At 39.2% G+C, this 17,113-nt stretch overlaps 1 protein-coding gene across 2 annotated transcripts in view; it reads left to right on the top strand.

The window, feature by feature from the left end:
• The window catches only part of ANO6 (anoctamin 6), a 184,653-nt gene that overhangs the window by 141,709 nt on the left and 25,831 nt on the right, over positions 1–17,113 (top strand). For both annotated transcript variants that reach the window (XM_063075340.1, XM_063075339.1), the window contains 6 exons: positions 3,519–3,661; positions 5,849–5,926; positions 8,367–8,589; positions 9,573–9,742; positions 9,941–10,038; positions 15,697–15,827. In XM_063075340.1, the coding sequence (XP_062931410.1) occupies positions 3,519–3,661; positions 5,849–5,926; positions 8,367–8,589; positions 9,573–9,742; positions 9,941–10,038; positions 15,697–15,827 (843 nt within the window). The remainder of the gene's footprint in view (positions 1–3,518; positions 3,662–5,848; positions 5,927–8,366; positions 8,590–9,572; positions 9,743–9,940; positions 10,039–15,696; positions 15,828–17,113) is intronic.

The raw sequence follows: 17,113 nt of genomic DNA, 5'->3' as shown, positions 1-17,113 counted from the left end.
GCGATTGTCCAGTTCTGTCTCAGGTTACCCAGGTCTCTTGCTGGAGACAGGATGTACTGAGGGCCCAGGCAGATTGGTATAGCAGAGAGCGGTGGGAAGTGGGAGGTCAGCAGAGGAGCGACCTCTCACTGATGATTCCCCACGGGTGATGGTCCTCCAGTTTCTGGCCTGGTTACCTACAATTTGTTCAAATATTCAGTGCATTCATTCATCAAGTACTACTATGTGCTAGTGCTTCAGCTGTAAACAAAACAAAATCCCTGCCCTCATGAAGGTGATCTTCTCACAGGCTTGATAGACCATAAACCTAGAAACAAATATAGGTCAGGATGCATACGTGTGACATATTTTGAAGAGCAGAAAAGGGGTCAACATAAGGAATAAAGTGTGCCCTTTCTGAGAGAACGTACTCTGGAATGATTTCACAGTTATCGAGGAGGAGACAGAGTAGAGAGGACTTTAGGGGTGGGTGGTATATGCAATGCTGGTGGTAGAATTCTTGGGTAAGTTATGAAGGAGAGGTCTTCTGTCTGATGGAGATGTATGGGTGTTTATTAAGGAGATGTGGAGCCTAGGGACTTTAGCAAGTGTGCGACATATGTTATGCTGCTTGATATGTGGCCCAAGGAGGCTTGGCTCATGAGTGGCTCTTCTTTCCCAGCAGGGGTCTCTTTTGGGATTATCTGCCACGTGAGGCCAGCATGGGTCAGGTGGGCAGCAAGACCAGCTGATCACAGCATAGTCCACAAAATTACCTAAGGCTCTCAAGATTTTCATCCAGTTGACAAAGAGGTCTTCATGGCCAGGGACAAGGGCACTCAGTGGTGGAGTCATCACTCTCCATACTTGAACCTGATTCTATTGTCCAGGTTTCTTCTACTCTAACTTCCTGTTACAGGAAGAGTAGGAGTCAGAACAAACACTGCTGGGAAATGATTGTGTTACCAGAGGACAGGGTCTGGGGAGGTCAGATAACTGACCTCAACCCACCCCATCCTGTACCAGGAAAGAATTAAACAGCAGAGTCAGAGTAGAAAGTGAAAACAGGTTTAATGTAAAGAATAAGAAATACACACTTCACAGGGAAAGTGTGGGCTGGCTCCAGAGGGTGAGGGGCAGCCACAGCAGGTTTAGTACAAAAGTAAGAAATACATATGTCACCGACGAAGTACAGGCTGGCTGCAGAGAGAATCAGCAACTGTCCTGTCTTCTTCCTGGATTCTACTTTTATGGTTTGGCCATCTGTACATATTCATGCTATCTAATGAATATTCAGCCAAAGGGGTGGTTCTCAGTTACACAACAGGTGATGCAACATAGCCTTGCACGTGTTCAGTTGGTCTCTTCAGAGCATTGGTCAAGTTCTGCCGAACACACTTAAAAGATGCTAGGTCCTCTCTAGCGCCTCCAGTGGAAGATCATTTGTAGAATAAACTCCTTTCTACTAAGCATGGTCAGCCACTGGAATTATATATATCTGCCTCCTGTGGTCTCAATCTCCATGTGTTGGTGCCAAAAATAGGTGCAACAAGCAAGAGTAGTTCAGGACTCAGAGGAGGGGCTCGAGTCCTAGGGGGGTGGCTTGAGAGCCAGGGGAGTGGCCTGAAACCTGACCCTAGGGAAACTGAGCGCCTCTATCTCAGGTGCTTTTAAACATCTCAGTTCTCCTCGCCACTCAGGAGTGTTCCCATGCTCCTTACAGAGCATCCCAAGATTTCCTTCTCTATCTCAGGCTGCCCACTGCAGGCAGGGTCGGTGGGATTTCATTCTGGCTCTCTTTACTGTCTACTCCAGTGATTCTCACCCCTAACTACTTCTTAGAGCTTTAAAACAAACACCTGTGCTCAGGTCCCATTCAACATTAATTAAATCAGAATCTCAGGGGTGGTGCCTGGGCTCACTACTTACTAAAAGCTTCCCGGTGCTGCTGTGTGCAGCCAGGGTGAGAACTACCACTCCACACCTCACTTAGTGACCTCACCCACTCATGGCCCCACTTGCCACGTACAGCAGTGAAAATTGCTGGCCCAGCCCAGATCTTCTTCCTGCATTCTAGACTTCTGCCTGCCTACTGGACATCTCTCTCTGATAAGGCAAATGAAACCAGCTGTTTTCTCTCTCACACTTGCTCTTCTTACTGCACTTCATATTTCAGGATATGGCACCAGAATTTAGGACATAACCCAAGCTGGAATCCTGGTTGACATCCTTGACCTCTTCCTGCCCCTCTATCACAGCTGCATCCAAAAAGTCTACCTGCTCAACACCCCCAAAATATGCTGCCTCATTACATCTAGCCAGTAGGTCTCCTGCCTCTAGTCTCTAGAGCACCCTCAGTGTCTCATCCACCTTCAAGTTAAAATTCAATCTTCTTCTGGCACACAAAGCCATTTGTGGTGTATCCCTGGGATCTCTCGTCTGGCTGCCCCTCCCTCATGACACCCTATGCTAATTCCAGATGATCTGCAGTTCCTGTAAAGTACCTGGCTGGCCCTCTGGCAGCTTTGCCTTTCCATGTGCAGCTCCCTGGGGGGAAGTGACCTTAAGGTTCTACCTGCTACCACCTTCACCTGCTCATCTCTGAGTCACCTCAAGATTCATTGCAGTGATCCCCTCCTCTGGGAAGGCTTTCCCTGAAACTTCCAGTTAGATGTCCTGGCTCTGTGTACCCAGAGCAGCCTGTGCTTTTCTTTGTCATAGCCCTTGTAATAGTCTGCTGTACCTGTCACTTCAGGACAGTGTTGTCCCATATACCCAGGAGCTCCTTGAATAGGGATTGTGTCTTCTTTCTCTTTATTCTCAGCACATTGTAGACACTCGAGAAATATTTGTGACAGAACATCGGTAATTCCAGAATTTCTATATAGGAAGGGCTTAGGGGTAGCAGTCTTATTGGAAGAAGGGCCTAGGGGATTTACCCTGAAACTGCATTTTTTCAAATATCATTTAATGTTTTTATTTAGTATTTGAAGGTAAAAATTCTAAAAATTAATGATTTCTGAAAGTTATTTTATTCATACTTTATACAAGATTGAGAAAAATATCAATTTTTTATATGGAAGAATATTATTTTAACTTACTTGGAGAATCCTATGTGTTACCCACCCTTGCCCTCAGGCCCTTAGGAAGGGAGGGAGGGAAGGAGCCAGAGAAAGAGGGATGTAGGGAAAAAGAGATCGAAGGATGGACTGTGAACTGCTTTTGAATTACGATAGTTATTTGTGGTTTCAGTTGGCAGTAAGGTGCTAGTAGCAGATGCGTTAGCATTAGGCATACTCACGCGCCTCCTGACCATCACATCATTCGTGACCTTTCCCATAAGCTACCGTCTGTTTCACAAGTCATGTAAATTATCAACATTTTAAAATAGTTTTCTCCCTTTTAAATATTAGTATCATGTATAAACTAGATTTTATTTACGATATACAAGAGGGTTATTGATAATTAATATTATTCAGTACAGATTTCTGAAATATCAGTCATCATTAGAGATCCTGTTCTTTCTCCTTCTTTGTTAGTTACCTTGTTTTTGGAGTTTTGGAAGCGGCGCCAGGCAGAACTTGAGTATGAATGGGACACTGTTGAGTTACAGCAGGAAGAACAAGCCCGGCCAGAATATGAAGCACGGTGTACTCACGTGGTAATAAATGAGATTACTCAGGTATTCACTCTGGATGCTATTTAGATACAGTTTAGTCTATTTACTGCAGTGGTTCTTTCTTCTCAGCCTTAGCTATACACATCAGAATCACCTGGGGAGCTTAAAAACGGTTGATGCCTGGGTTCCATCACTACATACTTTGATGATACTTAGTAGCCAGGGGTGTGTTCTGGGCATTGGGTTTTTTTAAAGCATCTCTAGAACAGTGGACATAAGAGACAAATGTCCCTTCCCTCCTAATTACAGTAAAAATGCAAGAAAAAAATAAGACTATGACATAGATGTATGAGGGTACTTCAGAAATTTCACGGAAAGGTTCATATTATCTTTGAATTTCATTTTTCCACAAACTTTTAATACCCTCATATAAGGAAAGATGCATTGGTTTTTACAGTTGATTCTCAATTTTTCACGTGTACCTTTATTTTACAGTCCCTATTCATCCTTAGACTAGCTTCTCCTTTAAATTGGACTAAGCCTCAGTTATTGCTCCACCTTCTGGCTGGGATGTGCACAGAATAGCGTGGCTCTCCTAAAGTCAGAGAAAGGATAGATGAAGAAGGGAACATTTAATGAGGTCCAACTATGTTCAAGCACAGTGCTTGGTATTTTATATCATCGGAAAGGTAGATTTGTTGCTGCTACTACTGCTGCACAAATAAAAAGTAAAACTATATATTTCTAATAAATATTCTAAAACCCCCAAAAGATGATTTTTGAATCATCTGCATTATTGCTTCTTTCCATCTACACAAAATTTAGAGCTGATTGTATTTGCAGTCATCAGCATAAGGTTCTGAATACAAATAGCTTTTGGAAAGAAAATGCCTTTACCAAGAATGCCTGAAAATGTCCCCAATAATAGATTTTATAAATTGAATCACAGATGTGCAGAATCTTGGTACTAAAAGGGACTAGAGAGAGCAGTTCAACCTCCTCACTTTATATGTGGAAAAAAATGACTTTCAGTTATCAATAGAAGGTGACATTTGTCTTTTACAATGTAAGAAGCTTCAAATAATCCCTGTTATGGTTTCCACTGTTTACTCGAGAATACATGGTCAAAACATGTGTGTTGACAGATTGTATATTCAGAAATGAAAGCTGAAACTTAGAAAAATTAGATGTTCATAAAGTCTTTTGAGTACTGAAAAATGTTCATAAAGTCTTTTGAGTACTGAAAAATAAAAGCTTATAATATTAGCAACATAGGAAAGATGATGAAGAAAGGATAATTTGGTCATTTAAACCCACCAACTATTTAAAATAACCAACTAATAAGTTAAATTTCCATTGAAATGTTGCTTGTTAAAAATGGCAAGTGAAGGTTCATTTTTCTTTATCTTTTTTCCTCACTTCACTTTTATTGCTAATATATCCTCCATATATTGATTTAGATAATTCTGTAGTATGATGGGGAAGTCTTAGAAATGAGACTGCCAGAGTTTAACTCTGAATATAGCAACTTACTAGTTGGGTGATCTTGGACAAATTATTTAACTTCTGTGCCTCAGTTTCCTCATATATAAAATGGGAATAATAGAGTTGCTTCCTCATGATTGTGGTAGAGATTAACTGAGTTGATATATAGAACCTGACTCAGAAGAGTACCTGGCACAGAGTAAATGCCATGTAAATATTTGCAGCTATTTTTAACTATAGCTGCTCTTATAATCTAAGTATATCATGGAAAGTATTGATTTCTTGTCTGAAGAATTTAAACATATTCTTATAAACTATAAAACAGAAACTCTCTAAAAATTTATTGTTATACCAAATTAATATGTAAAGGTCAACCAAGGAACACATAGTAGATACCTAGTATTTTCAGACATCTGTGAAACTTTCTGTCCTTCCTGGGCTCTGCGCTGTCATCTAAAACCCAAGACAAGCCCAGGAATGTAGTTTTACAGTTGGGCACTGTGGATACCCGTACTCCTGAGCTTCGGTCATGGCAGATAGTTTACTGCTCATGTTTGTGTTTTTCAAAAACTATTATTAAAATGATCACCGCACATGTTGGGGGGAGGTGGTGTTTGAAACTATTAACAAAAAGTGTGCAGTTATGACTAAGGAGACTATGCTTGCAAATTAGTTTTTTTTTATATTACATTATTGCCAGATCAGGAGAAGAATAATTTCATTGGCATAATCCTTGATTGACTAAGCTTATTTTTTTTTAATTAGGAAGAAGAGCGCATTCCCTTTACTGCTTGCGGAAAATGTATACGGGTAACCCTCTGTGCAAGTGCTGTCTTTTTCTGGGTAAGAGTCTATCACAAAATAAATTTTTTAGTAATTCATTTATTTTTTATTATATAACAAATTTTTAATATCTAATTTTAAATGTTGAGGAAACTAAAAGCTGAGCCTGGAAACTATATAGTTCATAGACATGTTTCCAGAGAACTATTTAGCCACCACATGGAGCAAGTCTCAAGGTTTCAAAATATGTTTGTTCTCAGTGGTTCTTCCAGTTCCTTTCACTTCATTTGTTTAAATCAGGTCAGTGGTTCAGGATTTTCCATTTTCTGGTTTAGAGGCCGAATAGGAAAGCATTAAGAGTTCTAAAATTTTCCAACAGCAGCAACCAAAATAAAATGTCTAAGAATAACCTTAATAAAAAGATAATAGAAACTATCAAAGAAAACATAAAAACTACTGAAAGACATTTTAAAAAGCTTTAAATGAATGATTCTAGATGAAAACTTAGAATCAGAAAAAATAAGTAAAAAATTTAAGGAAGGCAAATGAAAAGCTGCCCTGCCCGTATGAACAAATATTGAACATATCAAGCACCCTGAAGAATATGGAAACTTACCGAGTTCATAAAAGCTCTGGAATGAATTAGAATTCATGTCATACACCATATGGGAGGCAGTGCCATGTAGAGGTTAGTGTGTCTTTGGAGTCTTTGGGGATCCCAATTCTTTTACTTACATGTTGTTTCACTTTAGGCAAACTGATTAATCTCTTTGAGCCTCTATTTCCTCATCTGGAAAAGAGATACTACCTACCTCACAGGCCTGTTATGAGGATTAAATAAATAAACATGTGCTGAGGTAAACAGCAAACATTTAAAGAATTTTAACTATCATTACTTAATAATTATAAAAATTATTATGAAGATAATTTTTAAAAATACATAGTATTTAAATGGTCTGTATGTATTATGCTGAGAAAGGAAGACTTGATACATTGTCTCTAATTTTTCTCAGCCTTAGCTAATTTTTACATATACACACAAAAGTCGTATTCATTTTCCAAGTATTCAGACCTAAGTGTGAAGAAAAGGAGATAATGAGAGAGATTACAGAGGGAAATAAAATGCCTTCTCTACAAGAGGATTACTTAAAAAGTAAGAAAAACATCTTTTTCACACTTTGGTAGCTATAATCATAGCTAATATTGATTTAGTGCTTTTCATGTGCCTGAGCTTAATGTTCTGAGTGTTTTTACCTGTAGTAACTCATTGAATCCTCAACAATTGTAGAAGTTAGGTGCTATATTATCCTCATTGTATGGGTGAGGATATTGAAGCCCCAAAAGGTTAATTTTTGTAAGGTCCCACAGCTAGTGACAGAGCTGGGATTCAAATGCAGGACTCTGGCTCCAGGATCATCCGTGCTCACTTCCCTCACTGCTTTCCACAGGTGAAACCAGCCTCTGTCTGTCATAGTTGGCAATGTGACATGATTTGTGTGGTCCTAGATTTCCCATTCTCCGTAGCTTCTCTCTCTCATGACAGTCATCATGAGCAGCCAGATACATTGAGAATGTGGTTCTGGAGAAAGTAGATGTAGGGAAAACATTTAAAGATGCCTCTCCAGGAGTGTCTAATACCGTGTATCAAGTAAGGAAAAACCTGTGGGACCTTTAATGAGCACTGGTCAGTGGCCCAAGAAAGTGAAATCCCACCATGTGCAAACTATGTTTCAGATGCCCCCACTGACACCAGGGACAATGCAATCAAAAGTACAGTGGACTAGTGACGTGAAACTTGTAGACAGGCAGGTATACATCACTGCCAGTTTAAGATCTTAAGATCTGAGTGTGAAAAGCTTTCATCAGCAGAGACCTGCTGCCAGTACCAACAGTTGGCTCAGGGGCACCTCCATGCTGACTTCCCTGGCCCTGCTCAGAACCTCTCCTGCTTCAGTGATTAAGACAAAGGCTAGCCCTTGCTGATATTTTAATTGGTGATAGGTTCTCTGGTGAAAGGAAACATGTCTCCTTAATGGAGTATAATTGAGCAAAAAACCACTAATTCACAACCTAAATAATTCAGTAATTGAGGAAGGGGTGTTTTCTTTGGTTACTCACACTTTTTCTTTTCACCAGAACATGCTACTAGTTCTTTCATTTTTATGCTTTCTGAAGATACGCTTTCTTGTTTTAGTAGAGCAGTTTTAGATTTACAGAAAAATTGCACAGAAAGTACAGAGTTCCCATAGCCCCCCACCCCCTGCACAGAGTTTCTGTTGTTAACATCTGACATGAGCAGATACACCCTCTTTTGACTTCCATCCTTCTTTTCCTTTCTTTGAAATTCAGCATGCCCAATTTTACACCTCTCTTGTGGCAGTTATATGAGATTTATATCACTTTACACATGCACCTTCTTAATTTAAGCTTGGGGTCAATTTTTAACAGTATAAATATGACTATTGATGAGTCTCATGCTGCTCCATTTTTGTGCTTTCAGATCCTATTGATCATTGCTTCAGTTGTTGGGATCATTGTCTATAGGCTGTCAGTGTTCATTGTATTTTCTGCAAAACTTAAGAACCTTAATGGAACAGACCCAATCCAGAAGTATCTGACACCACAGATGGCCACGTCCGTCACTGCTTCCATCATCAGCTTTATCATTATAATGATTCTGAACACCATATATGAAAAAGTGGCAATTATGATTACTGACTTTGGTAAGGTCCTACTACAGCTAAGTAATTTCTGAGACATTTTCAGAATCTGGTAAAAATAGAGACTGTATCTTTTAGGCATTTCAATTCCAGTAGATTACAATTTTTAGAACTTTTCAAGTGTAAACATATTTTCGCTAACCTGTATGGGAAATGAATTATCTACAGCTTTGCATTAGTAAAAGGGACAAAGCAAAGACAATCATTATAATGTCCAAGCTCTGTGTAAACAGATCAGTGCTGAATGATATTTTCAATTACATTAGATCCATGTACTCTATTGTTGAAAGTAAATAGACTTTTTATTGCAAATAAGTGGAATAGGGTCACGGTTCCAGTGGCAAATATGCTCCTCTGTTGCTGAGAGGACAAGCAATCTCACTGCTGCGTGTCTTCCCCATGCTGTTCATATTAATATAATTCTCATCAGCTCTGGCTTTTGCAATAAACGTTTCTTCTCTCTGGCTTGTATCCCAGGCAGCTGCTTAGTGGCCAAAGTTAAGTGCTTCCCACATCCTGCATATGTCTGGGTCATTCTCTGAATGGTCTGCTCGGTGGTCATCTAAACATGATCAGACTGATTCAAAATACAATGTCTTCCCTGGATTCCTCTAGCAAGTTGCCCCTTTGTTTTATTATTTGTTTTCTTTAACAGACCCACCTTATTACAATTCAAGAAGACAAGAGAATATCATTTAGCAAGCAGCCGATAATATTTGATAACATTGTGCTTATAAATTTTAAGGAACAGCTTATTATTATTACTATTTTGCCATGTGTTATACTGTATTTGTGTGGGAGAAAAACTCATAATAATGTGTAAACAGAATTAACACAGTAGCTATATTAAGAAATTCAAAATAGCTTAAGGTAAAAGTGTGAATTGTATTTTTTTAAACATGTTAACTCATGTATCAGTGTCTTTGATTAAGATCTCAAAGCTGTTCACAATTTTAAAATCTTATTTTTCTTTCTTTTAACTACAGAACTCCCGAGGACCCAGACTGATTATGAGAACAGCCTAACCATGAAGATGTTCTTATTCCAATTTGTCAACTACTACTCTTCATGTTTCTACATAGCATTCTTTAAGGGCAAATTTGTAGGCTATCCAGGAGACCCAGTTTATTGGCTGGGAAAATACAGAAATGAAGAGGTGTGAATTTAAAATTGTATTCTCTCAGCAGTTTAAGCTGCTTTGTGTTTTCTCTGTTGCCCAATGAATAATTTCTTCATTGTACATTGCTTAGTTTTTTGGTTTTTTAGCCTAAAGAGAACATATCAAAAAAATAAAACTGTATTTCAAGCTATACCCATCTAAAATTTAAATGGGATTTTCTTTGTAACATTCCAGTGTGACCCAGGGGGCTGTCTTCTTGAACTGACAACTCAGCTGACGATAATCATGGGAGGAAAAGCAATCTGGAATAACGTACAAGAAGTATTATTGCCGTGAGTATTAAATTGTGTAATCTTGGGTAAAATGGCAGGGGACAGAATAGTCCACCCATTCAAATCGTTTGCCTACATATCCACATAGCTGCATGAACACCTCTAAAATGGATTGGAATCTATTGTTATTAAAGGTCTTCAGACAAGATAGTCCAACCAACAGTACAGACATATCCAGTGTTTAATAATTGTTTAAAAACCTTCTTTATATTTAATGTAAATCATCACCTGCTACAGTGACAGCCCTTTGAGAGAAAGCCCTTGTTAGTGCTGTGAACTGTGTATCTCCACAATTTCTCATAGCATCCTTCCTCCTTTTTATTATGCATTTAAAAGTTAATAATAGTAATTTGTTGAATTCTTAGTATGTGCCCTGTGTTAAGTACTTTATATCTCTCTCTCTCTCTCTCTCTCTCTCTCTCTTTTAATCCTCCACAGTATCCTTATTTTTATCTCCCTTTTGCAAATGAAGATCTGTGGTCTAAAGAGGTTAAATGACTTACCCAAGTTCACATGGGGATTCAAATCCAAGATCCCATGACTCCAAACTCATGTGCTTTCAAGAATAGAGGTTCTCTTGTGATCCTAAGGTACAGGGATACATAAGGTTTTAAGAGATAATTATTTAAAAATAACAACCACAAAGGTTTTGACTTACTGTTGTTTTCCCTAAAAAATGAGAGCAGGATATATAGTTGTAGTTTAGATGTTAGCTAAGATCCTACTGTCTGTTTAAATTTTCACTTAAGCCCCATCCCATATCAAAGTGAAAAGCCCAATGCTATTGCAATTTCTGCAAATTTCAGGGAACTTGTTGTATTAGTTTTCTGTTGCTGCTATAACAAATTACCACAAAATTGGTGGGCTAAAGCAACACAAATTTAATAGTTTATGCTTTCAAAGGTCAGATGTCTCACTGGGCTAAAATCAAGGTATTAGAAGGGCTGTGTTCCTTTCTGAAGGCTCTGGAATGAATCTCTTTTTTGGCCTTTTCTAGCTTCTTGAGGCCATCCACATTGTTTGGCTTTTGGCCTCTTTTTCTCCATCTCAAAGCGAGCAAAGTTTCATGTCTCTGATTCTTCTGCAGTCACATCTCCCTCTTCCCCTCTCCTTCCAGATTACTTTACCAGGCCTCATCTTTCATCTTAATGTGAATTTTCAGGGTTTTTCTCTAAAGAATCCCTCCTTCCCTTCTCTCCCCTTACCCCCCTGCAGAAAAGAATTCTGGCTTTAACTGTGAAATTAATTTTTTTTTTCCTACAATGCAGAAAACAACCCCTACTTTCATTGAGCTCATATTCAGATTTTTCCAGATAAGTAAAAGTAGGTCATGCACAAATAATACTATGTTTGCATCCATATGAAAATAAATATATAAAGTAGAGGAAAGCTTTAACTCATTCTTAGATTTAAAAGCATTTTCTGAGTGAAATAGGTTAATTATTTAACACTTTAAGTTTTGATAACTAATAGGTTGTCAGCAAGTTAGTTTCTGATTTAAAAACCTAGGGTGTTTCTCTACTGATTCTTTGCCTAGATGATCTGTCTAATATTGACAGTGGGGTGTTCAGGTCCCCTGCTATTATGGTATTAGTGTCTATTTCCTTCTTTAGGTCTAATAGAGTTTGTTTTATAAATCTGGCTGCTCCAACATTGGGTGCGTACATATTTATGATTGTTATGTCTTCTTGATGCATCAGTCCTTTTATCATTAAGTAGTGTCCCTCATTGTCTCTTTTTATGGTTTTTAGTTTAAAGTCTATGAAGTTGATACGACAAGCAAACAGAAAGGACATTGTTGGGGGGAGGGGGGAGGGAAAAGGGAGGGAGGTCTTGGTGATGGGGAGCAATAATCAGCTACAATGTATATCGACAAAATAAAATTTAAAAAATAAATAAATAAAATAAAATAAAATAAATAAAATAAATAAAATTTAAAAATTAAAAAAAAATAAAAAAAAAAAACCTAGGGTGGAGGATATATTTCCTACACTGGTACTGAGAAATTCATATGACGTGAAATTTGTTCATGTGAAGATAGTATTCATGACCTGTTTATACTTTCACTTCAAGTAAACCCATTGTTGAAAATTACAATGACCTGAACTTTGCCTTCAGGTGTTTCTACTCCCAGCCTAAAGTATTTAGGCAGTATGTTTTCAATTATCTTTTCCTTTTTTTGAAAAATGGGAATGCTAAATGTTAGCCAATTAGAGAGTGATTTGGGCTGCTGCTTCTCTTCGTATAGGCCAGTTTCCTTTTATATATATATATATATATATATATATATATATATATAAAAGCCTAACATATCAAAAATATATCAGTTACTCTTGCCACCCAAATCTACTCTCATCCCAACAATAGATAGGAAGGGAGAGAAAAGCCTTATAAGTCAGCAACTATTTTCACATCATGTTAATATAGCAACAGGAAGATGGTGAAATGTATTTCACCATAAATTTACTTTCCTCCATTTCTCTTGCTCCTGTTCAGGTCCATACCCCTTGACATGGATTCCTGATACAAGGAAAGTAGCCTACCTGGCACTGTGATCCAGGTTCCCTTTGGGGTCTCTATCCCTAGCCGAGTGCCTCATATGCTTCCAATACATAACAGCAGTAAATTATAGAATTGTTTGTTGGAGCCAGACAACAAACTGAGATCCCTTTGGCCTTCCCAGCTTCACTTCGTATTTTGATATCTGAGGCATTTCTGGGAATTTTTTAAAAACAATTCTGTACTTGACAAAAGGCTAGTACAATTCCTGTGTTAAGCAGCTCACTCTGGAGAAATTTGTATGATAAAATGTTAAGGAAAAAAATACTCAAAATGCATGTATCATCATCCTTTGGTGTTTAGATAGTGATGGCTGTACTTCTGTTCCTTATACGTTCTCTATATTTTCCACAATGGGTATGAGCTATGTAAATGATAAGAAAAATGAACTGTTGTAAGAGAAAATATCCCTTTTCAAGATATGATGTGGATAGAGGGTGAGCCAGAAACATAGAGTCCTAAATGCAGGTATCCCTCACTATCCACACTCTTTAAATTCAGAACAGTAGACTCAGGCATGAAATAGGTTCAGATAGTGAGGGATGCTTTTACTTCAAAATCAGTAAGTAGGAATGCTGGAGGTCCCAAACAGAGACGGTGATTATCTTTAGTGTATGAATTAAATATGATAACAAAGAGAAAATGTGGTGCACACTGCTTCAGTCTGTACTTTGCACTTAAGTACTTAGTAAAAGGCAGCTCACAGTGATGCGGTCATGCTAATTAATATGCACGGTCAATTCCTAAGGAAATTCCCTGCTTCTAGCCTTGGCCAGAGGAAAAAGTATCTGGTGTCTGTATTTATTTAAAGTTGTACAGCGATTCTTATGTGCAGTCAAGATTGAGATCCCTGCAGTGGAATCAGAGCCCAGTAGAAAACCCAAAAGACCAAGGGCAGCAATGGATGGGCTACAACCCAGGATTTCCTGCTGCAGATGAGTGGTTCAACTCAGGGAAGCTGAACAGGGGTCTGCAGCTCAGAGAAGACAGCTAGTCAGAAAGACTTCTAATATGATGGGCGAGACAGAACAGGCTGACAGGGAAGCACCAGGTGAGTTGGTAATGCAGGTGGTTGCCAGGACGGAAGTTTCGTTCTGAATCTAAATTGTAACGGATTTGGGGCCCAGACAGAAAAATGCCTGCTTCTGTCGGGGCTTGGACAGGATTCAGCAAGAGGCTGAGGCTGGACAGGGACAGGGAAGCAGAGCAAAAAAATAAACCGATAGAAACCAAACCCAGTAATCTTGATGTTAGGTGTCATGCAGCGTGGACCACATGTATGGTCCTTGGTGCCACCTGTGTCACAGGCCCCTGGAGTGGTGGCAGATTCCCAGGCTTACCTCGCATCTTTTGGTTGGGGCATAGGAAGCTGCACATCATTCGTGTAACCGCCCAAGTGAGAACCACTGATCCAGGCAGCCTGGTATCCCTGAGCCGAGATTCTAAATAACGTAGGCCATGTTTTCAGTTCATCTCAGCCAGTGTAGCCTGTATTGGTCAACAGAAAATCCCATGCAGGGGGTTTCGATGTGTTAGGAAATGTGCTACATCCTTTACCTGTTTTGAATCATTTCATCCTGACAGCAGCCCTGGGCAGTGTAGATGTTGTCACCCCATTTTATGTTAATGTTACCAAAGTTAAATAGCTATTAAGCAGGGGAGTGGGGACTCAGATTCAAGGGTGTCTGAGTCCATGTCCCCTCCACTTTCCTCTGCCTCCTGGCTGTCATCGATGAGAAAGGAGTGGGAAAGACTGTGAGGCCAGGGGCATGTCCGCAGTGGAGGCCCTCCCCTTAGGGACGCGGTGGGAGCAGCAGCACACAGCAAGCTCACTCCTGCCTCACACGGCGCACATGTATGGACAGGGCAGGGGCACTCACTTCTCTTGCAGTAACTGTCTTTACAGTCCTGTGATGCCTTCCCATGGTCAGAATTTGAAATCCACACAAACATGTTGTTTAGTTAGCCGAAGCGTGGCCAGATGTTCTGTCTGTGTTTGAAGTTTGTTGTTGGGTCTCTTCTGACGAACTCCACAGGCCAGCTGTTGCTGGAGGGGACAACAGTTCTTTATGCTATGCTACAGGTGCACACCTCACTTTACTGCCAACTCAGGTTTCTTTTCAGAACAAATTGCCCTAGAGAAAGGGGGAAGCAGTTATCTGGGCCCCAGGCTTTAAGAGAGAAAAAAACATGACATTTCAGAAGATACAATGGACAGCTGGGGGAGGGGCAGAGTCCAGTAGCATGTAGAGCACTGGGACTCCTTCCAAGGCGGTGTTTTCTCCTCACTGTGCACTGTGACCTTGACAAGGTGTTTCACTTCTCTGGTCCTTAAACTTTTCGGCTTAAAATAAGGTCTAGGACCTATTTCATCTAATGTCAAATTATGTCACTTTTCTGCTCAGTGACCCCCAGTGGCTCCTCACTTCCCTCAGAGTAAAAAACACCCAGACTCTCCCTGTGGTCTCGTAGGCCTCATCCCTGACCACCAGATGTTTCCTATTAGCCTTGACCAAACACAGCCCTTGAGCTCCGGCCTCAGGGTCTCTGTAGTCCCTGTTCCTCTGCCTGGAACCTCCGTCCCTGCACGGGCGCCCCTTTGACTCCATCACGTCTTTATTGTGAGTCCTCCCCTGGCTACTCCCCTCTCCTCCCTATACACAAGTGCAAATGTTCCTTGCTCCACTTTATTTTTCTCCACAGCACTTGTCACCAGTTCACATACTATGTCTTTATTTTGTTTATTTTCTATGGGAAAAAAACATTGGAAAGGCCATTTTTAATGATGGAGGGAAATAAAAAACAAACTAAAGTTGATCAAATGAGGAAAAAAATACTTTAAAAAATTAAATTGCTCACATGAAAAGGAGATAGGACAAAAATTCATAGTAGTTGCAATTTTGATAAACCCAGTATATAATGTCTTATTTTTCAAAAGATTTTAAGGTAGGGAAGCAAAAATTTTTTAAAATGGCATTGCAAATAAGAAATTAATTTCGTGGGAAGATTATGTGCTCAGTTTTGAGATAGGCGCAAAATACTTTTATGACCTTGGAGTGATAATATTCTTTCTAATTTATAATTTGGTTTTTCTGGCAGCTGGATCATGAATCTAATTGGACGGTATCACACAGTTTCAGGATCAGAAAAGACAACCCCACGATGGGAACAGGACTACCATCTTCAGCCCATGGGCAAACTGGGATTATTTTATGAATATCTTGAAATGAGTAAGTTGTTAGTGAAGTTTTAAGTGATATAAAATATAGGGGAACATATTTTGGATCCCAAAAGTATCTGTTATTGAGCCAAATAATTGTTTAGAGTCTTGAAGGGGAGTACGTTTTTCTCCACTAGATAAAATTGTACAATCAGGCTTTCAAATAAGGTGGCCGTGTGTGTCTTTGTCAGTATTTCTGTTGTACAAAGCTGAAGATTTATTACCACGCAATGAAATGGAATATTCATTGCGGTACAGCTTCACCATTAATTCTCAAAGCATTCTAACTATGTTGTCTGAGAATCAACTCAGCAACTATTGTTAGAAGTGATTCAGCTTGGGCTGGGGCCCATGCAGGCACAGCTGTTGGCCAGTACACTTCCGAACCAAGTCATTTAAGAAAGCCTGTGAGGGAGCATGCTGCTTTGGCAGGAATGATCACAGCGAACCCCTTTTTACATCTCACGTCTGCCTCTGATAGCATATCTGTTTCTTCTGGCTCATAGTTTCTGTCTGGTTCTTTCAGTGACCCTATGGCTAATCACTGGCTTGAACTGGGGACCATCCTGCTGGTCTGGAATTAAGATTTAGCACAGGTCCCCTCCTTCCTGAATGTCTTTGTCCATTTGTGTATTATTTGCTTGGGTTCTGTTTCTTTTCAGTTGAACTTGATTTTGAGCTCTCAGTCGCCTTTAATTGGATGCATCTCAAAATAGATTTCCATAGGAAACATCATCTTTTCTATTATGCATGACATGCTTACATCTAATAGATGGCTAACAACTTATATGTTTTGTAAATTCTATGCCCTTTCATCTAACCACTGCATTGAATTACATTTTTTTTAAGCTTAGGAGAATAGAAAGAGGCATAGAATTTGGGTTGACAGTCCTTGCATTTATGCATAGGGGTTTGTGTGTTTGCAGAGACAACCCTTTGTGGTTTCTCTTTACAAGTCAGCAGATAGAGGGAGATTTTTATTAAATCATATTCCATATATAAAATAATTGCTTTTAAAAATATACATTATACATGGAAACACATCTGCTTCCCTTGGTGAGTAAAAAGTTCATCTTGTGGCTTCTTCAGTCAACAATACTTTGCAGCAGCCTGGAGTCTGATTTGAATTTCATTTTTGCTTTTGTTATGTTTCATGATAGGTTTTATTAAGGGTGTAGCCACGGTATATATCTAGAAGCTATATTTATTTATTTATTCTGTTTATTTTCAAAGTGACTACAAGACAATTACCTGTTATTCTAAAATGAGTCATAATTATAAATATTTCTTATTGGA

Source organism: Cynocephalus volans, chromosome 12, assembly GCF_027409185.1.
Source record: "Cynocephalus volans isolate mCynVol1 chromosome 12, mCynVol1.pri, whole genome shotgun sequence".
In the NCBI taxonomy this organism is placed as follows: domain Eukaryota; kingdom Metazoa; phylum Chordata; class Mammalia; order Dermoptera; family Cynocephalidae; genus Cynocephalus; species Cynocephalus volans.
This window is presented reverse-complemented; position numbering and strand designations above follow the sequence as displayed.